Source organism: Argopecten irradians, chromosome 3 (assembly GCF_041381155.1).
Source record: "Argopecten irradians isolate NY chromosome 3, Ai_NY, whole genome shotgun sequence".
NCBI lineage: Eukaryota > Metazoa > Mollusca > Bivalvia > Pectinida > Pectinidae > Argopecten > Argopecten irradians.
The window spans coordinates 6,873,080-6,898,585 of NC_091136.1; the positions used below are offsets into that span (position 1 = coordinate 6,873,080).

The window sequence follows — 25,506 nt, forward strand, 5'->3', positions numbered from 1 at the left end:
AGTGGGCAAGACAACTTGACCATTTTGCAACACACACCTAAAAATTACAACAAAGCCATACCTGTAGTATATTACAAATTTACTCATACGTAAAACTTAATTCTGTAATATCTATAAATGTACATGATGATGAAATGTGATCCTTTATAGTCATATGTAAAAATATTATATATATATATTATAACAAAGATATTTACATTCTGTACTAAACATTTTTTAAATGTTGTCATGAATATATTAATTTAAGTTAATTTACCAGTAATAAATATTTCAATTCATTCACAAAAACAAGAAATACTGTACATATTTCTGCGGCTATCATATTTCAGCACTTTTGCTCCAGATATTTTGTGTTAAATTACGTTTGTGCTAATAGTATTATCTGTAATATTTTAGCATAGCTTTAATAACAAATACCGTATTCGTCGTAATTAGCGTCCCTCCTCCTATAAATGCCCCTCCTCTTTTCTGGAGAAATTTAGGAGCATAAATACAAATATATCTAACAATGTTTTACAATATGTGATGCCTCTAACATCAGCATTGTATCCCATATTACATGAACTTGTGAGTCTTTTACATGTGAATCACAACATAATAATGCGTCTCTAAGGTTAAAAGGCATGTATAATTGTATGTGTATCTGTACTTTAACAGATTAATGTGCCATGAGTACAGAAAATGTTTAAAAAAAAACTACTTTTTTAACCACAACTTATCTTTTGATTCATTAATAAGCGATCCCCTTTGTTACAATTTTTTAAAGTGCCCTGGGTGCTAATTAAGGTGAATACGGTATTTGAATACATCACTGTGTTAACTTGTCCAAAATCAAGTTAATGCTAAAGCTATATGTGCCGTATGTTTCATAGTCACGAATCAAGAAGAGCTTATAATATGTTATTCAACTCCAAAAGTTACCAACATTTTGAGAATTACAATATTTTCAATGCATTGGTTTCAATTTTACAACTACAAAAAAGAGCTGAAATTGATTTTTGGCAGTAGTGCCAAAAATCATTATATTAACATCTTCAGTGTAGTGAAATGAGTACATACGGTCAGACCATGAAGCCATATTGTTGTCCCCAATTTCATTGCACATTTTTACAGTATTATAAGTGATTTCTGAAGGTATGTTTCCATCTAAATATTTTAGAGTGCATAACCTACTAAGAATTTTAGAGTGCATAACCTATTGGTTCTTAACTAACGTCTTAAAGGCATTACATATGTTTGTCTGTCCGTTTGAATGATTTTCACAGCTTTATTCATTAAAACTTATGGTTTTAAATAGATAATTGAAGAAAGAGTAACATGTCCAAATTTTTAGCCAGTTACGGCACATATAACTTTAAAATTTGATTGGGCTAAAATAAGTAACAGTAACATGAACTCACAGAAATTTGGAAGAATATTTCGTAAACATTAAATCAAAACTGAAACAATTCAAACCATCTTCTGTATACTTTTCACAAATGTAGAATAATTACAACTTTTTCAGAACTGTTCAGGAGAAAAAGGAAAGACGCCCAATTTGTATAGAACTAATACTGTTTTGTATCTAGGGACTGGCCATTTCAATATCACAATTTTTCCATAATAAGTTTATAGAACCAAATTGTTAAATACCCTTTAAAAACATTACATGTTACAGCAAAATTATTATAATTGCATCACATTTGCCACAGAGAACACAAAGATCTTATTGCCTGAAAGTGAATGATCAAAAAGGGGCCTACGAAAAAAAAGAAGATGTGAAGAAGACTTGTCCTTAATTAAATTTTCTATTTCTTTAAATAATTTCAAAGGATACAGTGGTTGGGATAAAATTTCAAAATAACTTCAAATTGCAGATTGGTCCACCTTCCTGCTATTTTTGTAACATTTAATCAAAATTGAAAAATCGTCATGAACATTAACCTTATAATAGACTAAAGTAAAATGTTGATTGTCAAAATATTTAGTGTAATTTCTGACAAGTCCTCAAATTAAAACTTTGTAGAAATACCAATTCAGTACTTTTGAGTAATTGGGCACAAAAAAAAATGTTAATGGACGGATGGCTGACATCAGTTGACAGGTGATAACAAAACCATGGAGGAATTCTCTGATCCTGAGGCTGAAAAGTCGAGATATTTTGTTGGTGTCGGTATATATAATGAACACAAACACAAGGTGTTTATACAGAGGCAACATTAGCAGTGATCACTTGAGGTGTTTCATACAGTTGTGGAGAATATCAACACCGTGGAGCTCCCGTAATCTCTCTAAGTGTCTGAAACAGCAAGAAACCGTTTATACCAATGATATAAGTAGAATATGGTTTATATCTGACAGATTACAATCAATCAAATAAATTACATTTATCTGTGATGACTTTCCTGATTTCCCATTAAAGTTGGAGCTATCATTCTCACGTCAAATACTTCTATCCAATAAAATACTCATATGTTAATTCAAACCAATGAAATTAATTATTTTGTTAAAATGACACAATTTGTTACCATTTTCATCATTAAGACCGCAATTATGCTTTTTTGCCTTAAAGTATTAAAATAAGTTAAATAAGTTGTGTGTTTGATCTTTAACCGATACTTTTTGTGCTTTACCTGGAGTCTCCCTGAGCTAGTTTGGCGATGAGGATGGCACAGTTCTGTTGTACAGCTGGACGTTTACCATCTCGCGCTAACACTAATAAGTCTTTGATAACGTCTGTTTTAGCTAAAGCTGCACACACTTTGGGTACCTGTGTACAGTGACCCAGACTTAATGCTGAATTTCCAATCAGAATTTCATCATCAGCCTTCAGAAGTCTCATCAGCGTGCCAAGACCTATAACATTGGGATATATTGATTGATTTTTGTAACTGTAATACTCATAAAATGGAAATTAAGGGAGAAATCACAAACAGTATGATTGGAAATTTTGAATACAGGCTGCTACTGATTTTCTCTTTCAAGTATCACATGAATTTACATTCTGACTTTAGATCTGTTTCGCCATCTCTTTGAATTTAAAATTTCATGTTCTATGACTCTGTCACTGTGTAAGTATTAAGGTGAACAAGAACTTCTGGAGAATCGCAAAGCTCGCCTCAGGCAGCCGATACCAAAGTTGAGTTCAACAAAATACATCTGGCCCATTAGACTTCAAATTCTCAAAATCCTGTGTTTTCTCTCTCAAAACAATTGTTCATACACATCACATATAAACCTATATTATGGTTGAAATCAATGTTTATATAATACAGATAATAGCATTTCACATCTTGAAACAAACCCCATTCCATGCTAGAGAGAATGGATACACCATAGTTATCACCCACTGCTCATAAACATAAATTGCAACAGATGGATACAAATACTTACCAAATATACTTATTTTCTTTTGAAGTCTCTTTATATTATGAGTACATTATGATGAAAATCTATTTCAGGAATGAAATTCATATAATCTGCATATTCTATGAATAGATACTGGTAGTAATATTTTACAATTGTGAATGGAATTACTGCCTGTAACTGATCCAACCTAGATGTAGGACGCCCAACATTTTACTTCCTTCAGTATGTTATTATTTCTAGCAAAATTACCTTTGTGGTCTACTATAAATATGCGGGCAAGTTCGTTAATCTGTGTACAGGCCGTCAGACCCTTTAAGGCATGTTTTCTATTCTCTGCGTCATCTTCACTCTAAAGCAAACACATAACAACATGTGATTCAGCATATCAAATCTGGTTTTAGTAGTAATATATTGTATAATTGAGCATTTTATTTCTGCATCTATTTTAAGAAATTTGGTGTTCTATATTTCTTAAAATCAACAGGATGATTCAAGAAAAAAATACCACAAATTGGAATGTTTCGTAATTGAGTATTTCATCCCCTAGGGATGTTTACCTTGACGTGATACATGAGGACCTCAGCACCGTTCTCTGTACACAGCCAGTCCACAGACGGTATAGATTTAGGCAGGACGTGACTCAATACACCCAGACTACGTGATACAATAAGTTTGTAGTGTTTGAACTTTTTACAGAATTCTAGACACTGTTTACAGATGGAGACAGCATGCTCCTTGTGTTGAGGCGATATTGTGAAGGTCAAGTTTGAGAGCAGGCCAAGTAACGACTCGACAAGCTCTACACTGATTGGCTGCTCCAGTCTCTCTTTGTGCTGTGCCTAAAAGACATATTACAGTAAAATTTAAGTAGAATTTCAAATTAGAGACCATTTTTCATAATTTAACCAAATTTTTAAAGTACAATTTTAATAGATCATTTTAACAAAGGAATTGTTATTTATTAAAAAAAAATCCCTTTGCGGGTGAAGTAAACTAGTGTATTTATTAAAAGGATATTTAATTGATGAATTTGTTTCCAAGTGTAATGAATATTGATACCATAAGGTCCATCACTGCCTTCCAGAGGTCCTGACGTGCACATAACTTGTCTCGTATGATTGTGTCTGTCGCTAGGTTCATCATAGTTGTCACACATGTGGGTAGCACACAGGCTTGGCCAGAACAACCGTCCTTCTGTTGATATAAAGTCACATCATGTATACCCAAATCATTAACTTAATGACAAAAAGTCACAAGTATTTTTGTGTATTTAATACGTCATGTAATATTAAAAAATATTTACAATTGCCACTGTTTCTGTATCGATAAACTTTGTTGAGGCAGATCGGTTTATTTCCCAATAACTTTAGTGCCGGTTCCATCAAGAATTTCTACATTTTCCATAACCCAGGACGTTGCGCCTCCACCCCTCGTAGTCGTTAGTGCAGAACATGACCCAATTCGGTGTGCATAGATACATGTAAACATTGGCGGACTTCCTTTGACATTCCACAAAATCACATGCCAATCTTTATTAATGTACGACAAAATCAGAGACATTCAATAAAACGCATATATTTTTTTAATGCATTATCGCTATTTGACATGAATGAAATAACTGAAATATCATAACTATTTTTTTGATGTCATGGAAAAAAGGGCAGGATTAAGCTGTCGGTCAACGGCGCGCTTTTTTGAATGACGGCAGTATAATTTTGATGGCGAATAACACAGGTAAATGATTGTATCTGACGTTTTTGTTGATTTTATTGTTTGAATAAAATATTGTTAATGTAAGGATTAACCTCTTACTTTGCTTAGTTTATGAGATGATAAACCCAATAGAACAGTCGGTAAATTTCGTATTCGCGTTTACGCAATTTATCTCGTGCTCCCATTGGGTTTATCATCTCATAAACTAAGCAAAGTAAGAGGTTAATCCTTAAATAAATTATGGATACATATACCGGGGTAATAGTAAAAGCCTAGAATATTCCTGGAAAACAGCAAAACTCCAACCATTGTTGACATGAAGATGAAATGGATTTGGTGAGAGATGTATTTATTTGGTAGTTCAGGAGGTAAGCATTTAGATTGCAATGTGACAGCTAAGGGAATTTCAACTGGTAATGAATATATTGTAGATCAAAGAAAGACTTACCAACAGAGATTCAAACGCAGGTAGAACATCTACATCAATCTTGTCTCTTAACTTGGATTTAAACCTTTAAAACATAATTTTATTTGTCAGTATTACTAAGAACTATCAAAATAAAGTGCAAATAAACTAAACTAATAATTTTTAAGACCTATAACGATATAATTTAAATAAAATTCAATCAATTTCAATCAAAAAATCTCAATAAAAAATTGTCATTATTACCATTACATTGTGTAATCTAAATGTTTTACAAGTCACTGCATCATTAGACTTATTTATAATGCTTTGCAGTGTTAGACAAAGAAATGTATTAGGGATGTAAATGTCAATTCTATGTTGACTGCTATTTAGACTATCATTAAAGAAAAACAATGAGAATATACTTACATTTTATCTAGTGCCAAGTTGTTTAAGACACTGCCTGCAGTAATGGCTATAGTAACATTGGTTCTTATCAGCTCAAACAGCACCGTAATTAATCTACAAATTAATAATAGAAATAGTAGCGGCACCTGTCGATTAGTTAATTCACCTCTCCACCTCCATATGAAGTTTAGTTTATGTATAGGATATGACCCATGTTTGACAGTACATGTACAGTTAGGTTGATACAAGGGTAACACTATTTACCGGTAGTAAAGCATAACAAAAGCTAAAACTGTAGAATTACTATCCTAACTTACAGTTATACCATTTTTACGGTTATCATTTCAAAATCAGAACAAATTTCTCTGATTTAGTAATGTGTATAGAAAACCCTGTAATTTTAAGTAGAACTATATCCTGGCAATCCCTGGTATAAGTGTTAAACCACATATCTCTGTACAGGACTATTTCTTGATGTTCAAACAATGTATATTTACCTCGTCAGGTTGAACACACGAATCACCATTGATCGTCCTGACTCTGACAAAGTCAGTCGATGAAGTAACGTTACACAAGCGGATTTCATAAGACGACCTTGACCTTTAATTTTCACTTCAAGAAACTGTAGAATGTGTTCTGAGAAACTGTTTACTCCTAATAATTGCTGCTGGTTGGATTCTGGGGAAAAAAAACAACACAAAAGATATAGGAATAAATATCGTAGAAAACATGTACATCATCAAGGAATATTCTTTATTTCTATTATTTCATTTTACATAATAAAACTGTTAGGACTGGATATCTGTACTTCAAATATTTGAAAATCATATGAACCATATTTTTATTAAACTATTTTTGGACAAGTAATTTTTTAAACCAGACCTTTTTTGCCATCATATATACCTTATACTACGTACCTATCCATGCCTGAATATTAATGGCTACAAGTAACTATTTAGTAACACCACATGTGTTAAAACTGGCAGACTTTGGTCCCCGGAAATATTTTTTTGACTTTTTAAGCATTTGTATTTGGTGTTTCTATATGTTTCATATCTAATTCTATTGCAATTTAAAAGACACTACAACACATGTCCCCTTGTCCGTGAAGCCCTCATCAATTAAAACACCACTTGCCACTTACAGTTGTTAATTACCACTTAGTAATTGATGTAACTTTACCATTTTCTGTACACGCCATTGCGAACATCTCAATGCCTCCTGTCAGCATGGTGAGCTGTTCCTGAGACAAACTTCTAGGCTGGGAACCTATACACCTGAAACATCATGGACAAAACTAGAAAAAAAATCAAGTCAAATAATTGAAAATTCATAACAATGTTCAACAAGCTAATTCAACAGATACAAGTTCCTGCCAGGTGCCTCATAGAATCATACACTGTCAAGTTTGGGTTTTTTTTCTTTTTTTTTTAAATTAAGAACAAAAGTCAAAGTATTGGTCACAATGACATAGTTTGCAAATGCTGCTCTTCATCTCACCTAAGTGAACCCATACACCAAATATGACATACAAAAGCATTATAGTATAACGTATGGAAAATAGCATGGGCAAGATTGGTCAAATGGACGAACAGACATAAACACAAACCTATAGCATCCCCCCACGCCAGTTCCCAGCAGGTCGACTAATACAACTTCTTTATATTCATTACATTATTTTACCTGACAAACTACTCCAGAAGAAAATGGACACAAAATCTAAAACCGATAAATTCATCTAGCATATATATATATATACATTGAGACTTACTTTGAGAAACATGGATGGCTAGAAAACATATTGATTCCTCCATTTGTTCTGAATAAGGTCTTGTCTTCCACTGTAAATACAACAACATGTATCAATCAAAATATATACATTGTACTCATGTGTATTAGAAATATAGGACAGCTGGATAGAATCACTTTAGGTACCAAGGAAGCAGGAAGGTGAACTTATCTGAGGTGGAGGTTTACCACACTTATACTCACTGGTCTGGAGTCGACTACAGATGAGATTGAACCCTCCACTGTAATATAGAGGTAGCTGATCAGGTTTACACACTTTCTCCAGTAACTGGACCACTGTTTGGGCGGCTTCATCTCCTGAATCAAACAGCTGTTTCGCCTGAGCTTCCTGTGAGTCCTTCTGTTCCAGACGGTCGACCTCGGATAAATATTCTAAAGGAAGTGACAATGAGTGATCAGTGGATGGCAGAACAGGTAAAATAACTTATCAGTGAAAAACAACAACTTCTCCACTTGAAATGAAGCTTTAATAAACCCAAAGTATTTTAACACAGCTTCATTTCAACTTAAGAAGTTGTTGCTTTTCACTGTGACATTGTTGTAACAGATAAAGGAACTTCACGTGAATACCTTTTTCGGTAATAAATAAAGGAACCCCTAAATACCTTTTATGGCGTTTTCCCGTTTAGGATCACACTCCTGTGCTTTGTGTAGACATTCTCTAGCCTTCTCATACTGCCCGAGTCCCATATGTGCACGACCCATGTGGATGTGGGCCTTTATACAGTTGGGAAATACCTACACAGGAAAAGTATATCATTATAAAAGTTCATGAGAAATAGATCAAGGTCAAACTCAAACAAAAAGAAAATCATAAAAATAACTGGTGGAGATTAAAAACATAAAGACGATATAAAACAATTCAACAATACCATATGTATAAAACCATGTTAGACTTGTAATTCCGCTCCACTACGATACTCTACGTTACGCTCCAATACAAGATCTAACGATGCCCCGTTCGAGGTCACCTCAGCATGACCTCTGGCCTAGAATCGGAACATCTCGTGACATATTATTATCAGTTTACACTTCCGAATGAATCATTCACACCGAAGATTCCGTAGGCGACACGCTGATTGGCTAACCATAGGGGTCATGCTGAGGTGCCCCATAGAATCATACACTGTCAAGTGTAATTTTAATTTGATTGCCCTAAATACCTTTTATGGCGTTTTCCCGTTTAGGATCACACTCCTGTGCTTTGTGTAGACATTCTCTAGCCTTCTCATACTGCCCGAGTCCCATATGTGCACGACCCATGTGGATGTGGGCCTTTATACAGTTGGGAAATACCTACACAGGAAAAGTATATCATTATAAAAGTTCATGAGAAATAGATCAAGGTCAAACTCAAAAAAAAATTTGCAACAATTTCGTCTTATACAAATAGCACCTTTTCATTTTTTTAATTTTTTATAAACGCCCTGGGCGGTATAAAACTGGGTTAGGAATACAGTATTTGAGCTAAATGTTTAACATAACTGTGTCATACACATGCTATTGCAAATAAAAGAAAACATGATTTAACACTTGTAGCTAATCTCCAAACATTGCCTAACAAATGAACATGTCTTTTTTTTTGGTCATAAGAGGTTAATTGAATTAAACTGCATGAAAAGTCATTGATCATAAATAAAGGTCAGTGAATCATTAGTCAGTATAATTGTTGTCATATTCGTTATAGTTTCCAAGGCAACAGACACTCACCCTGAGAGCCCAGTCACAGTCTGTAAGAGCCTCTTCATATCTTTGCAGTTTGATCAAGGTCTGGGCTCTATTTGTATATAATACTGTGTTGTCTTTTACTTTCTGTAAAGCCTGTAATTAAATATCAAAGTAATGTCACTTTCCATTGTTAGTACCAAATATGACTCACTTTTCAAAAGAGACTGTACACAAAAGATAGTTTCATGCTGAAAGTTTAAATCAGAATTGTTACGGTACTCATTTTTTCAGGATTTAAATAAGCAAATAAGATTTTTCTTCAAACTTTCATTATTGTAAAAAGAGAAAAAAATATATTACATAATTTATGTATTCTGTAAACATTAAAATTACCTCTGAATAATATTCTAATGCTTTTTCAAATTTTCCTTGTCTGAATTCTTCATTCCCTTTCTCTTTTATAACATTAGCCTCCTTCTGCCTTTTTTTCCGCCTTTCTGCTCTTTCATTTGCATCTGCTTCCATTGCAGCCATAAACGATTCTGCAAGAAAAAATTTCTAAAGCTTTGTTTGTTTCTTCTAAGTAAATCTATACACACATAGCAATTTAATTTCATATTGCCAAAGCCCCAGTCATTGTTTATAGTTCTAGTGTGTCACAGGAGAGACAACCCAGAGCATTCTTCACATGGTGAAGAGCTCATGTCAAAACCAGGAGTGATGTGTTTTCAAGGGAGGCATTAAGCAATTTGAATGTTTAAGAAAGACAAGAAAGAATAGCAATATCTAAAATTTAGTCACCTCTTACAAACATGCAACAACCAAAAAAGTAGAAAACAGAACCGTCATATTAATTATTAACAACTATCAACCTAATTTGTCCATGCATGTTTGAATCACATTTGCAACTATGTATTTCAGAACCAAAATGTTTACCAATCTCTTTATCGAATCCTTACCTTGACTGGTGTTATCAAACTGAGGATTATCAGCTCCAGGCCGCTCTGTGTTAGAAGTCGGTGCTGTGTTGATCATAGTCTTGCTAAAGCCTGAATTCAAATTAATTGAAAAATAAAATTAAGATGTGTATTTATTTACAAATGAAACTTGCTTGAATGTTATCAAAATATAATAAAATGAAAATGAACAAGAGGCCCAATGGGCCTTCATGGTCATCTGCCTATTACATGTTAAACAATACAACATGTAGTAGAACTGAAGTACACAGTAAGACATTAAAGAGTTTAGACAATTTGACCGTTGTGACCTTTAATGAAGGTCAAAGTCATGTATATGAACAGATATGGTAGCCGTTCATCTCAGCATGCTACAGGCTCAATATAAGGTATCGAGGGCACTTAGTTATTGACAATAAAGTCAATTATTGATGTTAGCCTTTTTGACCCCCTATGACCAGGTCAAGGTCTTTTATTTGAAAAAAAAAATTAGTATTCCTTTAGTATTCCTTCATCCCAGCAATTGGCATATCCTTCAATGATAAATACTTTTCTCTTTTCATGATTTTCTAAAATATCATTTTGATATCAGAAATGAAAGTGTTTACCACTTACCAGTTTTTGTTTTGGGGAGATCTTCGTCCCCGGGTTCCATTGGCCCCAGATCCTCTGGAAAATGACCCTTTTGAGTTTTTGCATGGGCCAGCATAGTATCTGCTTCCTGCATAGCAGTCTTGACTTGAGTGTCATCTCCATACTTCAAGGTTTTCACAATGGATTCTTAAAAGATAAGTTTAAGGTATGGTGACATATGCACACTGCACGTTACATTGTAGTCACTAGTTTATAAGTCAGCGAAACAAAAGCATGCAGAGCTTGAGCCATCTAATATCAAATTATCAAGAAAAATATATGATCAAGAAAGTGAATTCTTTCAGCTACCTATTCATATTTAGTTCTGAAGTTATTCAATAATGTCTTTTACATGGAACCTTAGTCTTGACCAGGGAGGATGGATTAGGGTCATGCACTGTAACATGAATATGTGCTGTAACAACACTTAAGGGATCTCTGAAATACCATGTGGATTTGAGTTACACTTGTAGCTAACAAGGATTTGTGTAGTATAGGGAATTGTCAAGAGCTTAGGGCTAAGACATCCATAGGAAACCTATTTAAAAATGCTCCATCGCGGACAGAGCATAAATGATATTCATCATTTGAGCAATAATTGGTGTTTAATTATGTATATATACGCCTAATTAACACAAAAAGTAATATGAAATGGTGCATGCGCAATTATTCCATATAGAATATTGTCGCCTTTGGTGCATGCGCAATCAGTACAAACTTTTTCAATTCCATATACTTTTGAATATTGTGCCACAGCATTTTGAAAGTGAAAAAAAACGGCTATTTCTCAGACTAGTACTATCTTTCTAATTCAAGTTCCCCTAGGACCCTAGTACTGAAGGGATCTTTCTCAAATTTTCATATGTAGGTTCCCCTAGGACCCTAGTAGTGCATTATTGCATTTTGGGACTGATCGGTCAACAAGATGGCCGCCAGGTAGCCATCTTGGATTTTGATAGTTTTAAAGTTTGTTACCGCTATTTCTCAGAAAGCACTGAAGGATCTTTCTCAAATTTCATATGTAGGTTCCCCTAGGACCCTAGTTGTGCATATTGTATTTTGGGACTGATCGGTCAACAAGATGGCCGCAGGTAGCCATCTTGGATTTTGATAGTTTAAAGTTTGTTACCGCTATTTCTCAGAAAGCACTGAAGGGATCTTTCTCTAATTTCATATGTAGGTTCCCCTAGGACCCCAGTTGTGCATATTGCATTTTGGGATAAACACAAGGCATATACATGCCTTTGTGTTAATAATATGAAATAATTTATTTCGCCTTTGGTGCATGCGCAATCAGTACTTCATTCCATATAGAATATTGTGCCACAGCATTTTTTCTGGATGCAATTAATTATTTTTCATATTTTAAACTTTTAGTAAAATTAGAAGCTCAAACTTTTCAATGGTGGTAATGGTGTTAAGTAAGTAACTTTTGTAACCGAAGAAAAATACTAAATCGTCTGCTCCTGTTTTTGATAGTCAAAAAATACCACTTGTCAGCGGTGGAGCATCTTTAAATACAGTTTTCTAGAGTTATAACACTTGGCAGGCTGATTGTCTCTGTTAGGTGTTGTTGGGCTGTGCGTGGGAACACATGACTTTATAGTTCAATAGCTATAGTAATTAGTTAGCGTTTGCAAGGCTACATGTACAGGAACTGTAACCTTATTTCTCTTACGGTAAGTTGTCTACAACACTTAGTATTGTAAATATTCTTCGTCATACTTCATAACTTGCTTTTATTTAACAAATTAATAATTACTATTGGATTTATTTTAGTATCTCTTCCGCTGCATTCTAGTGAATGCCCCTGTTGTGATATTCAGGCCTGTAACCTCAGAGTCTAGGGGTCTGAAGAGGAATTGTGTTTGTAATGACTGTGGACTCTGCTATACTCAAAGAAATATTATACTATCACAATTTGGGGCTTAAACATATAACAGGATGGACAATTGGATCACCCCTCTAGGCCCTTTGAAATAACCTCCCTTTAACCATAGATATTAAGAAGTTTGGAAGATCTACTAGAATATGTTTCAACAAGAATTTGTCTCAATATATATATTATAAGAATGTTATTATGATAGATTTTGTATCACGCCAAATTATTTTTGTATGAAACCATTTTAATTTTTTCCATTTTTCATATTTTAATTCGCATAGCATCTAGTGCATTCTGGCCCAAAACCAGACAAACATAAAAGGAATGGGGTCAGTTACTGTGACTTGTACTATAGTGTAAATTACAGTCTCTGTCACTCAGCTTATGAAGCATGCTTCGTGGCTCAGTCAATAAGTTTATCACACTGAAGTCCCAAGTTCTATCCCTGGTTTGGACACTTAAGTCTTTACAGGAATGTATAACTATATGTAAATATTTTTCCCATTATGTTCAAAAATTTAAAAGGTCTAAAGGCAATATTTACAATGGCTACATCAATGCAAGTTCAAAATGAAAATAAGCTTATCACTAGTCTATGCAATGTGTAAAAGGAGTGGGTCTGTGTGGTTTGTACATATAGTGTTTAACATGCATGGTTTCTGTCACTCAACTGACAGAGCATGCTTCTTTGGTCCAGTAGATGGCATGCTAGGATTGATTCCTGGGCAGGGCACTTGATAGGAATCATATGAGTATTTTCCCTGTTCTTCTACTTTGGCGCCCAACTAAATAACCCATGGTAGGTGGTTAGTGTGTCTCTGCACGGGTTGAGATTTAAGAAATCTGAAGAAAAACAGGGGGATCGAGTAGTGTAAAAGAAGCGAGTCGGTATGATTTGTACATTGTATTACATATGGTCTCTGCCACTGAGCTGACGGAGCATACTTCTTTGGCTCAGTCATTATAGTCGTTAGTTTTTCACACATGGAAACCTAGGTTCGATTCCTGGTCATGTGTGTATTTTCCTAGCTACTGTTGTAGCGGAAAAGATATATCACCTTTTGACTGACTTTTCTGTCAGAAGGTGATCTCTTTTCTGCAACAACAGTAACCAGTATTTTCCCTGTTCTTGAAATAATAAAGAATATTTAGACTCTAGCTAGTCTACTACTGTATGCAGTTATTTTTTCAGTTTATTGAAGCACTGTTTCCATAATGTTCAACAAAAAGTGCTTATCATCAACTAGGTTTTGAAATATCCATTCTGATTATATTTTGATGCCAAACATCGTATAAACGCGGTATCAAAAACGTCAACATCACAGTCATGAGTAAACACGTTTTTGTCATGATCAGTCTTTGACTGTTGAAGTGTCCCGATTATGTTTTGGTCGTGTAAGGCAACAACACCGTGTACTTCCATAACAGTATGTGAAGCAACATTTCTCTGCCTATCAAAACTTACAGATTAGTGCCGAATAATTTTGGAATTCTTACCTATCTGATCGACTTTACTCAAAAAGTCGTCCAACTGTGGATCCGCTTTGCCTTTTGACGCCATGTTGCTTGTTGATGGCAACCTCAGAATGAGGCTACTAGAAATTCGTCTGCAACCAACAAAGCAGTATGCTATAAAACGACCGTTATGTTCTTACTTCTTTGTTACATGTGCATTTTGAGCTACATAGATAAATAGCATACGCCTTATTACTGCATTCGATAAATTCTACGTGCTCCTATCAGGAAATTAAAGAAATTTGTTTACAACGGAAGTCCAAAGTGCTCGAAACACCGGCGCATGCGTTGAGCAAACAAGAAATTGTGATCTTTCAAACGTTTTACTGTAACGACCAACAAAGTCGAATGTTTAAGACTGAGGCAACGCTGATGACATTCTTTTCAGACGAAAACCAAGGCAAACTAAACTTGTGACAGCAGGTAAATAATGTTAATTATACACAATATCACGTCGTTGTTGCTTAGATTACTGTCATTTGTCTTTTTGATTAGTGAAGTTATTGAGTGCTGAACATAAATTGCAAGATATTGACATGTTTCCAGTTTTAATGTATGTGTGTTCAGTCTCTTCATTCCCCGTTCTAGATCTGTTGACAGACAGTGTTGTACACTTTCAACAGAAACACGATACAGGATGATAGTCATATACTGTACAAATAATGGGGGATATGTTTCTGCTTTCATTTAGATGTCTTGACTTACTTACTGTAGTCGACTCTTATGGATTGTATGAAGTTACTGTATGTATAGTTCTGACGGAGACAATCAAACTATGTGCATCTGTTAAGCAGGTTTTATTTATTAGATTAATTTATCTTTATTATCTATCCCTAGGTCAAGTTATGATTAATTCCAAATTTAACCCCTGACATTTTGACATTTTATGTAGTCTATCTTTGTATGGAAAAACAAGACACGTTAGAGTGCAAATCATATTGATAGAACAAGAGACTCTTTTATGTTATTTAATTGATATTAAATTTGTTGATATTAAATTTGTTGATATTAATTGAACTCTCGTGTTATTACAGTGTAGATAAGATTGAGCATAAATTAATAATGTTAGGGAGCGCAGCTCGAACGAACCAAAGACCTGTTTGCAAAGTGAACTCAGCCTCTCATGAAAGAGGAAAATGAAAAGAATATTGAGTAAAAGAAATATTGACATGCTAGAGGCCAGTCTAGCTATAGTTTAATTTGCTGGTCAAAGGTTAATTACTAGTAAATGTATACTATGAAGCCAGAACACGTTAGTGAAAACATATTATGTGGTGGTCTACAAGATACGAGAAACTTTAATTTAATAGATTGAATATATATAACAACTGACAATATTGTATTTTGACAGAAACTAAAATGTAAGAGGGTGGAAAATTGTACTGGATAAGACTGTGGCTGAAACCAAGAACCCATGACCTCCACATTAAAATAGCTAGCCAGATTTGACTATCAGGTCCATATTCCTGTTACCACTTTCCATTTTAAGTTTCTCCATTGACAATTTAAGTCACAATTTCAAATTTTCATTTAAATTATTATTGTAAAATTTTTATTAATTTTACAAGGGCTAGCTGCTGCTACTGCTGACCAACAAGATGTCGGAGGACAAACGACGAGGAGAGGACGTAGAAGATGGCGGGCCTGGTCTCGTCTACATGCCTTTTGTTGTCATGGAAGAATTTCTTGACAAGCTGAGACTACTGGATTATGAAAAGGAGTTTTCACGAACACTTAATATGAAACCAATATCTAGGTATTAGAAATATTGTGATTAATTTAGTAGACATTGTACATAAAGCATTGTCCCAAATTTTGGGATGAAGTGAAAAATATCTACACCCCATAATATTATTAAATTTCATCTTATATTGTGTAATCGCTCTGTTTAGGGAGTCAGGAACATAAATAATTTTCATATTTCATCTATTTAAAGCCTCCTTTGTATCTATACATATTTTTTCAAGATATCTTATGGAATTATCTAAAATTAATAGATAATTCAATTTGTTTGACAACATATTCCAAGATTCCATTGATCTGTCTTCATTGACATCTAAAAACTCCAAAGAGGTCTTTTTTGACAATGTTAAATAAGTGATATAAACATGGAATTTATTATTTCTTTTTCAATATTAGTATCATGTTTTCTTTCAGACATTACTTTGCAATACCAACAAACCCAGGAGAACAGTTCTTCATGTTTACATCATTGTCAGCTTGGCTACTAAGGAAAGCAGGCAAGAACTTTGAACAACCACAGGAAGTAAGTAAAATGTATGCTGTTTGATTTAACACAAAGCATTAGCATGTTTAGAATTTTCAAGATAAAATTGTTGATGTATGTTAATTGACATATGTTCATGTTGTGATAAATCAACTTAAGTACAGATTTCATTTAACTTCTACTAATACTACAAAACCTTTATAATTTCAAATTGATAACTTGTTGACATATATTTTTCAATACCATACTTGCAAATATTTTGTAGAACAGTGTACACATTTGTATTTATGATTTTACTGATATTTTTGAATGGCAAGAAGAATGGTTTTTATCATAGCGTTGAAGTTCAATGTTTAACTTTTTATTTATTTACAGTATGATGATCCCAATGCCACTATATCTAGTATCTTGGAAGAAGTAAGAAAACTTGTAAGTATATCACTGTTATCAATTAGCAGATGTAAACCAGGAATATGTACCTGGTATATCACTGTTATCAATTAGCAGTTGTAAACCAGGGATATGTACCTGGTAAAGTATTGTAACACAAACCCTGTTAACTTAGCAGATGTAAACAGTAAAATGCTTTCACACATGGTATACACTGTTCAAATACCTTTAATGTAACTTTAGCAGCATCCTTCAAACCAGAAGTATATCAATAGTGTGTTGTTTTGGCTTCCTGGTTGAATATACTTGGGTTATATTTAATGTTACCATCCACGCTAAGCAGATGTAAACCAGGAATATGTCCTGGTATGACAAAGTTTTATTAGATGTGTAAACCAGGAATATGTACATGTTATATCACTGTTAATTCAAAAGCAGATTGTGGCAGGAATTTTACTGTAAAGTAATGTTACCAATAAGCAGTGTAAACTACCTTATCGTAAACGGTATATCATTTGTTATCAATTGGCAGATGTAAACCAGGAAATTGTTTACCTGTTAAAGTATTGTAACACAAAACCCACGTAACTTACCAAATAGTAAAATGCTTTCACACATCTAAAGTCTTCAAATACCTTTAATGTAACTTTAAAGCATCCTTCAACCAGAAGTATATTAGTGTGTTGTTTTGGCTTCCCTGGTTGAATATACTTGGGTTATATTTAAGTTTTACCATCCACGCTATGCAAGGTACACAACAATATTCCTAAGTACAATGTTTATTATGATGTGCTACCAGCTGGTACATGTTATATAAAACTATAATTTAGAGAAGACTTGTGGCATTTTTTAAGGTAATTTGTTAAATTCAGTACATGTTGTTATTGAAAACAAACAAAAAAAAAAAAAACCTCAAAATTGAGCTTTCATTTAAGACAGGGTTTTACATTTGATAGAGTAATTAAAATGGATACAAAATTGGAAAAAGACAGCATTGTTTTGTTATTGTCAGATATTAATATCTGTATTTGTATCAAAATTGATTTTCTGAATAGCGGATTGTGGTACATCCAAAGACAATGAAAATGCAGAGTCCTACTTCCGTAATTGTAGAAGATGTACAACTTTCAGAGTTTGTCTTTTACCACATAATATATAATCAATTCATATTTGTACAGGGCCATCAAATTGACTTTCCTCCATCAAAACTGAAGCAGGGATGTGGGGAACATGCCATATATGTATTAACACATCTAGCTGATGAGGCCCTCAAATCCACAAACTTCAACTGGGGAAGGTGAGCTAGAACTGAAAAATGACCGGATATGATAACGTTACAAAGAAAAAAAAGTACACAATTTTAATAAAGTTGATTGGACTTCGGCTTTAAATTAAGTTAATTGTTGATGTTTTGCATAATTATTGTACAGTGGACCCACGATAAACCTGAAACTGACAGTCCAGAAAACTCACAATCCAGATGGAAATGTCAGGGAACAGATTTCTGTGACGTTATTCATACTCACTACTCACTAGTCCTCAAATTCAGATTCCAGAACTCCATTTTGGGAACGGAATGTTGTTTTCATTAATAAATTCCCGCAATAATCTAGACGATTTACTGTCACCACGTGCCAAGAAAATCCAAGGCCTAAATACTTAATCTTAATTTTTGGACATTAATATTCTGGCTTATGTTTTCAAATTATTTCACCCAAATCTGTTACGAAATACGTTGTTTGAGATTATGATATTTTCTTTAAAGCACAGCCATGCACCTGATTTTAGATTTAATAATTTTAGAGGTTAATTTGTTTTTAATTTCTTGAAATAACATTGTTATAGACCAGAATACCCGACAGAAGAAACAGAAGAAGAGACTGTGATAGAGGATGATGCTGAACTGACTCTGGGAGAGGTGGAGAAAAACTTCTTCCAGGTATGTACTAACAACCAATTGGTGATCAAAATCACAGAAATGTTCATTAATGTCATCAAAAACAACCAAATCATATACGTAGTTACAGGAACGTACCTAAAAATATTTCCAAACAAAAAAGTCTTGGTGATACCAATTATTACACATGTTATACAGATATGAATAGAAAGCCTATTTGATAATAGGTATATATGTACATAGAATTCAAACTTTGGTAACTAAGGGTATATATACCTAGCAAAATCTCCAAGCTAATTAATAGAAACAAAAAATCTTTTTAATCAATGCCATTAAGGTATTTTCTAACGTTGTCTACGCCAATGCCATTAAGGTATTTTCTAACGTTGTCTACGCCAATGCCATTAAGGTATTTTCTAACGTTGTCTACGCCAATGCCATTAAGGTATTTTCTAACGTTGTCTACGCCAATGCCATTAAGGTATTTTCTAACGTTGTCTACGCCATTATCACCATGTTGTTTTTATACCTTGTGTGGTAATTTGGTTCTGTGAAAAACTAACATTTGTGTGTACTTTTATTGTGTCCTAAATGTGTTTTGTAAATAAATCTTGTACCTCCTGTACATCTTTATTTTACAACATAACTTGACATTTTTGACACCACTGTATCCGTCAATAATTTGTTGTTGTTTGATTTAACATATTGTTACAGTATATGCAGCGATCGGTGGGTATAAACACTGACCTATGACCCTTCCTGTAGAGTTCATTCATTAACCTTTTCAAATTGTTTCAGATCTTTTGACATTCTGGTGAAAATTCTTGAAAATACATACCTACACAATAACTGAAAAATTTGATTAAAAGGTTGCACAATATTCAGACTATTTTTAACAATATTGCAATTTTCCCCTCTTTTTATTACCTTATCTTTGAGTTAGGGTTTTGTTTTTTCTTTTGGTTTTGTAAACATGTAATCTGTAGCTAAATGATAATAAAAGAAGATAAGGGATGGACAAATAGAAAAAACAATAACTATAACATAGCTTTATAAATTATGTGTAGATATTAATATCTTTTTACATACTTCTTTGTTTCGCCTTTTTGGCATGTATCAATGATAGATAATAATTATGTCGGTATAATTCTATGGACTAATGTCTTCCCTCAGTTATATGATATAATATTTAGTATTAATTAGTTTTGTTTCCCATATTTAACAATTAGTGAAATTAGATCTGATGTACTTTGTGTTGTACAAATATATATATAAATTCATGCTTTTACACATATATATCTACTTACCATTCTGTAAACCTTGCAGTTATAGACCTTCAACTGTTAGATAAGTATAGAAAATAAAAACTTGAAAATTGTGATATTTCCTATCAATGTTTCGAAACCTTAAAAAACACTTTTTAGTCAATGCTGACTATGAAGTTAAAAAGGTGAAAAAGAAATGAAAATATCCCAATGCCATTCTGTAAGTTAGATGAAATGATACATATATATCTATATATCAGTTACCAGTGTTTTAGTTAAAAAATTATATGTAATTTTTCTTTCCTTTATTTTTGTATAACTTTTGTTCTGTTGTATCTAGTTGAATAATAGTAGAATTTAGTGAAATAGACTATTAACAATAAATATAATATCAATTGATAGTGTTTTAGTTCATACATATATACGATTGCTTATCATATACATGTTTTGTGTCCTTTTTGTATCTATTTTTTTAACTATTTGTCTCTTACAGCACAACTACAAAATTTGACCTCAGTATAATCTAAAATTTTATTGTATATATCATTTTTGTGTGTGTAAATATTATTAGCTTTTCTTTATAAAACGCTTTCATAAATTTGTTTATATAAATACCCAACATTTCTGAGATTTCATTTTCAAAACATCTATTTCAACAAAATTGATTTATACTTAGATTAAATGTGATTTTTAAATTACTCTATGGCTATATCATCTACTCAAGATTATCATTTGACAAGTCTTTGATAATATAGTTAAAATTTTGATAAAGAATTATTTTAAAGTGGTGCAAGTGGATTACTTGTTAAAATGGTATATTATAAGCAAAGACATTGGTAACAATGTCCTTAAACCATCTAATTGTGAATATCAGGGTTGTGAGTTTACTGAGTTGAGTATATTATGTGAGTATATTATAGTACAATTACAGATACCCCATATTCTTATACATATGTAGTAATGATATACACAATCAGAATATTGTTTGTTTACTTTGTAGCAACATGGTGAAGATGAAGATGAGTTTGAAGAGGAGGAACAGATAATGGATTTAGAAGGTTTAAAACGTCTTGGCCAAAGTAAGGTACGTATGTATACATGTATACCTTCATCTCACAAATCTGACCAGTAAACTGTCTAAATTTAACTCTCAAAATAACTGGCTAATTTTAAGATTTTATTGTGAAATTATGTACCCAAAAATAGCTGACTATAATTCTCCATAACTTAAACAGAAGGAAAAATGTACATGTACTACAGTTTAACATAAATATTGGAATTTTTTATACAGCAAACTAGCGAGAGCACCAAACCAGACGATATTCTAGAATCTACAACAGATGCAGCTGACTGGAAGCTGGAGGTAGAACGTGTACAACCTCAACTTAAAGTCACGATACGTACAGACAACAAGGTTAGTGTGTTTGGAATTGTTTTCTGATTGGTTGGAACAGTTGCTAAGATTGTTAATTTGCCATAGATATGATACTCCAATACAAAAACCGAGCCAAGTAGCAGTGTGTATATTCAATACAAACAAGGTGTTAGCTCTCTCAGCTTATCATATGTGTTTTCTTTTATGCGGAACAATCAGTTTGACCATTTGTAAAAATAATCATATCAAGTTTAAATCTTGGCAGATTTGCAGATATTGATACAGGCCTATGAGGGCTTTTTCAAGGCTTGTCTGAAAATAATATAAAATCCTCAGATCTATCATTAATTCACAAACAAACAACTAGCTCCAACTAGTCCAATTTTACAACTGAAAATTTCCATGTATTCAGTTTATCATTTTCAATTTCTAATACAGGACTGGCGAGTACATGTTGAACAAATGCACCAGCACAAAGACGGCATAGAGGCATCACTGGTGGAGACCAAAACATATTTAGACAAACTCCACGATGAAATCACACGGACCATGGAAAAAATAGGCAGTCGAGAAAAATATATCAACAACCAGCTAGAACACCTATTGGCTCAATTCCGGGCCGAGCAAGAACAGTTGTCTGAAACAAGGGAACGTTACAAGCAAGCCAGTGGTGGTGTTACAGAAAGGTCAAGGATGTTGGCTGAGGTGAGAGTTATTTCCCTTGATTAATACTACACTCTTGGCCTGTTAACGTAGCTGTTTTACTGCCATACCATCCAAGGGCAAGGGAGTGGAAAACAGCTTAAACATAATATCAAACCATTTTTACGATAGTTTCATAATAGTTCAGTATAATCATGGTTTCATTGTTGCAATAATGTTCCAACAATTTTGATACATACTTGACGGGCCAGCAAAGATTGCATGCTAAAATACTTCTTTTAAAAACAATGGAGCTAATTTATGTGTTTGAAGTTATAGAAGAAAACTAATTAGACATAGGTCTGTAAAATCGGAAATATCTCTCACCAATCCTTACTTAAGATTCAGAAAGAATAGTTCTGGTCTTACTCCACTGTAAGGATGTTAATTTATATGAGGCATTTCCACAGGGTACATATTTTACATTTATATCAAGAAGAGACAATCTGCACAAACATTTTGGTTCCTTTTAGTTTTTAGAAGGTATTCAGTCTACACCCACTTTTTCAGGATCAATACCTTTAGACTGGTTTAGGTTAATTAATTAACAAACTTTCTTTGTATTTTAATTACCCTGTAGGTGTCTGAAGAGTTGGAGCAGATCAAACAGGATATGGAAGAGAGAGGCAGTAGTATGACAGATGGAGGTAAAGCTTTATAACCAGGCACAATATCTAGACACACCTAAGTCTATAAAAGTGGTAGTTACTGCTCCTGCTTAGCGCTCAGCATACAGGGAGTGGGACGACTGGTTCGCCCGTTGTCAGTATAATGTGACCGGGTGGGGTGTGTTGCTTGGTGTCTTCGGCGGCATGCTTCAGTGTTATAGCACTATAAAAAGGGCAACAGTTCCACTATACAAGACACAACATGAATATACTGCAGTCTCCCAAAAAAGCACCTCGCACAACATGCACACAGCATACCGCATACATGGGAGGCCGTCCTTACATGACCATAGCTGCTAATAGGACGTTAATAAATCAAACAAACAAACAAACAACTAGATTTAGTTATGATTGCTACAGTTGATACCTTTTATCATTGCATGAACAGTTATCTCCCTTACATGTAATAATGCATTGTTATGCCATTATTTTGTGAGCAAAATTAACATTTTTTCTCAGGAAAGCAATAAATTACTCAATATACTCAACTTACCTGCAAGTATATAAATGTAAAGGATTGGATACTGGACTGTTTTAAGGTCAAAGGTCAACTGTAAGATTTATTGGGTTCATGCATAGATGTGAAATGTGAATGACATGGAGATGAAACTTTCAGGATACTTCCGTGGACTAAAATATGTAGAGAACTACCATTAGATCAGTGTGACCTTTACTTCAAGGTCAAAAATAAGTGCAAATTTAACAGTAGCTTGTCCAGACCATATCTCTTGAGCTGTTAAATAACCATGTGTTTTTAAACTGATTTGTTCTGAGGATTTTGACATGTGCTTCTTGTTCACCCCGACAGCCCCTCTGGTGAAGATCAAACAGGCCATACAGCAGCTGAAGAAAGAGAACATGCAGATGGAGATCCGGATAGGTGTTGTGGAACATGTGTTACTGAACGCTAAACTCAAGGACAAGGCCTCACAGAATAAACAGGTCCATAGCAACGCTGCAGCCAATCAGGACAAGTTTGACTACAGCACCTACTAACCAATCAGGACACTTGTTACATTGACATTGTTATGTGATAATACATAGCTAGTGAATATTTTCCTAAATCATTGGCTATTCTAGTAATATTATTCTTTAAGACTCTGCTTTTAGATAAATGCAACCCAAAAGTTAAAGTTAAGATAGATAACAGCAAGTCAAATTAAAATCAGAACCTTCATATTACATTTGTTTACAGCTTAGAGTCTGAGCTTAACTAACTTGACAATGAAAATTGCTTGATTTTATCATCATAATATGAGGAATTTTTTTGATCGATACATCATACCAAAGAATCTTGTCCAGGTCATCTGAGATAGTAATACTGTACAGTTACTGTTCTTGTCCAGTGAAGAATGCTCTCTGTGAATGGATGTCAGTGTGGAGATTGTTTGTTGCACAGGGGCATGGCACAAATTCCCTTCCGTATGTTACACAGGGGCATGACATAATTCCTTTCCTTGTCACTTTATTTATAGATATCTGCTGTTGTCGTTATTTTTATCATCACATAAGATATACTTTGTAATAGTATTTGTGAACAATCAAATTTAATTCTGAAAAAAAACTACATTATTTTCTCCCAATATTTCTGGCCAGAATCTGATTAAGATGTTTTTTGAACTGTTTATAGTTAGGTACCAGAGTATTTGTGCCAAATCCCTGTGGTATGAAAGTGAGATACAATGTATGTAGTAAGTTAGTGTGTGTTGAAAGAATTCTTGAATCCGTCCAACATTCCAATATGTGGTTGTTACAATTTAAACAGCTTTTTTACATGCATCATATATAAAAATGTAATACGCTCTATTCAATGTCCCAATATGAATTACTGTTATCTGGTAACCAAACTCATTAAGGCCTCAAGTGAACTGATTATTGTTAGGTTTCTGACATTTTGCTACCACCAGCACTCCCGCTAGGGATTAGACATTCAAGACCTGTATGTGGGGCTATTGTTTGGTTGTGGGTTGTTTGGTTTGGTTATAATTGGAGAGCTTTTCTCCAAGATCTCCAGCTTCCTTACCTAACAATAATGTCCTTTAAAAAATGCAAAACTACTAAATTAGATTTTATGATCATATCCGGTCAATGAGATGAACTGGTGTCCAGCATAGAATCTCAAATTCTATTATAAATCTTGTGACTGGTTACATTCTCCTGTAAAGGAAGCAAAACGTTGTCATCTCATAATGTTGGGATTCAAGCAAGTTACTTCCACAAACATTATTGGTAAATATCCTGGGTAGCATATGTCCATTACTCTAAATTGTGCCCTTGGCTCATTGTTAATTTATTGAATTTATTTTATAAAATGTATTTAAGATTGTCTATTTTATGCCATCAAATGATCTGTAACATCTTTCAATAAAATGAAGGATGGAAGTGACCAGTCTTACGTTTGATTTGTATGAATAAATTCTCAACATTTTGGTGGATATTTTTTGCCCACCATCATCAGATGGTGGGCTATTCAAATCGCTTTTTGTCCGTGGTTCGTCCATCCGTCTGTCCGTTAACATTTTTTGTTATCGCTATTTCTCAGAAAGTACTGAAGAGATCATTCTCAAAATTCATATGTAGGTTCCCCTAGAGCCTTCGTTTTGCATATTGCATTTTGGGACGGATCAGTCAACAAGATGGCCAC

General features: G+C 33.7%; 2 protein-coding genes across 3 annotated transcripts; one reads left to right on the forward strand and one right to left on the reverse strand.

Annotated features, from left to right (window-relative positions):
• Positions 1 to 1,180: 1,180 nt before the first annotated feature.
• LOC138317429 (tetratricopeptide repeat protein 12-like) lies at positions 1,181 to 14,618 on the reverse strand. The gene is made up of 17 exons (XM_069259091.1): positions 14,321 to 14,618; positions 10,924 to 11,088; positions 10,312 to 10,401; positions 9,746 to 9,894; positions 9,395 to 9,505; positions 8,848 to 8,980; positions 7,868 to 8,056; positions 7,647 to 7,716; positions 7,058 to 7,152; positions 6,373 to 6,553; positions 5,897 to 5,989; positions 5,510 to 5,573; positions 4,408 to 4,542; positions 3,906 to 4,187; positions 3,598 to 3,697; positions 2,613 to 2,835; positions 1,181 to 2,278 (listed from the first exon to the last, which is right to left on the reverse strand). Exons 1-17 carry the CDS (start codon positions 14,382 to 14,384, stop codon positions 2,209 to 2,211), a joined length of 2,214 nt encoding a protein of 737 aa, XP_069115192.1. The 5' UTR covers positions 14,385 to 14,618; the 3' UTR covers positions 1,181 to 2,208.
• A 13-nt stretch (positions 14,619 to 14,631) lies between these two features.
• LOC138317427 (intraflagellar transport protein 57 homolog) lies at positions 14,632 to 25,248 on the forward strand. Of its 2 annotated transcripts, XM_069259087.1 has the most exons (12): positions 14,632 to 14,761; positions 15,907 to 16,094; positions 16,496 to 16,604; positions 16,941 to 16,994; positions 18,134 to 18,252; positions 18,801 to 18,894; positions 19,567 to 19,581; positions 21,118 to 21,201; positions 21,409 to 21,531; positions 21,931 to 22,197; positions 22,775 to 22,841; positions 23,671 to 25,248. In XM_069259087.1, exons 2-12 carry the CDS (start codon positions 15,937 to 15,939, stop codon positions 23,856 to 23,858), a joined length of 1,278 nt encoding a protein of 425 aa, XP_069115188.1. In that variant the 5' UTR covers positions 14,632 to 14,761; positions 15,907 to 15,936; the 3' UTR covers positions 23,859 to 25,248. The 2 variants fall into 2 exon arrangements, with proteins under 2 accessions (XP_069115188.1, XP_069115190.1); XM_069259089.1 differs by lacking the exon at positions 19,567 to 19,581.
• Positions 25,249 to 25,506: the final 258 nt, after the last annotated feature.

Bases quoted from the DNA above. Each gene is read 5' to 3' on its own strand.
- LOC138317429 (XM_069259091.1), bottom strand. From the start codon at position 14,384: ATGGCGTCAAAAGGCAAAGCGGATCCACAGTTGGACGACTTTTTGAGT. The intron at 7,153-7,646 runs GTAAGTCTCAAT...ATGATGTTTCAG, and splicing joins AGCCATCCATGTTTCTCAAA to GTGTATAGGTTCCCAGCCTA. The intron at 3,698-3,905 runs GTAAACATCCCT...TGTTTGCTTTAG, and splicing joins TCCTCATGTATCACGTCAAG to AGTGAAGATGACGCAGAGAA.
- LOC138317427 (XM_069259087.1), top strand. From the start codon at position 15,937: ATGTCGGAGGACAAACGACGAGGAGAGGACGTAGAAGATGGCGGGCCT. The intron at 16,605-16,940 runs GTAAGTAAAATG...ATTTATTTACAG, and splicing joins ACTTTGAACAACCACAGGAA to TATGATGATCCCAATGCCAC. The intron at 18,253-18,800 runs GTGAGCTAGAAC...ACATTGTTATAG, and splicing joins ACAAACTTCAACTGGGGAAG to ACCAGAATACCCGACAGAAG.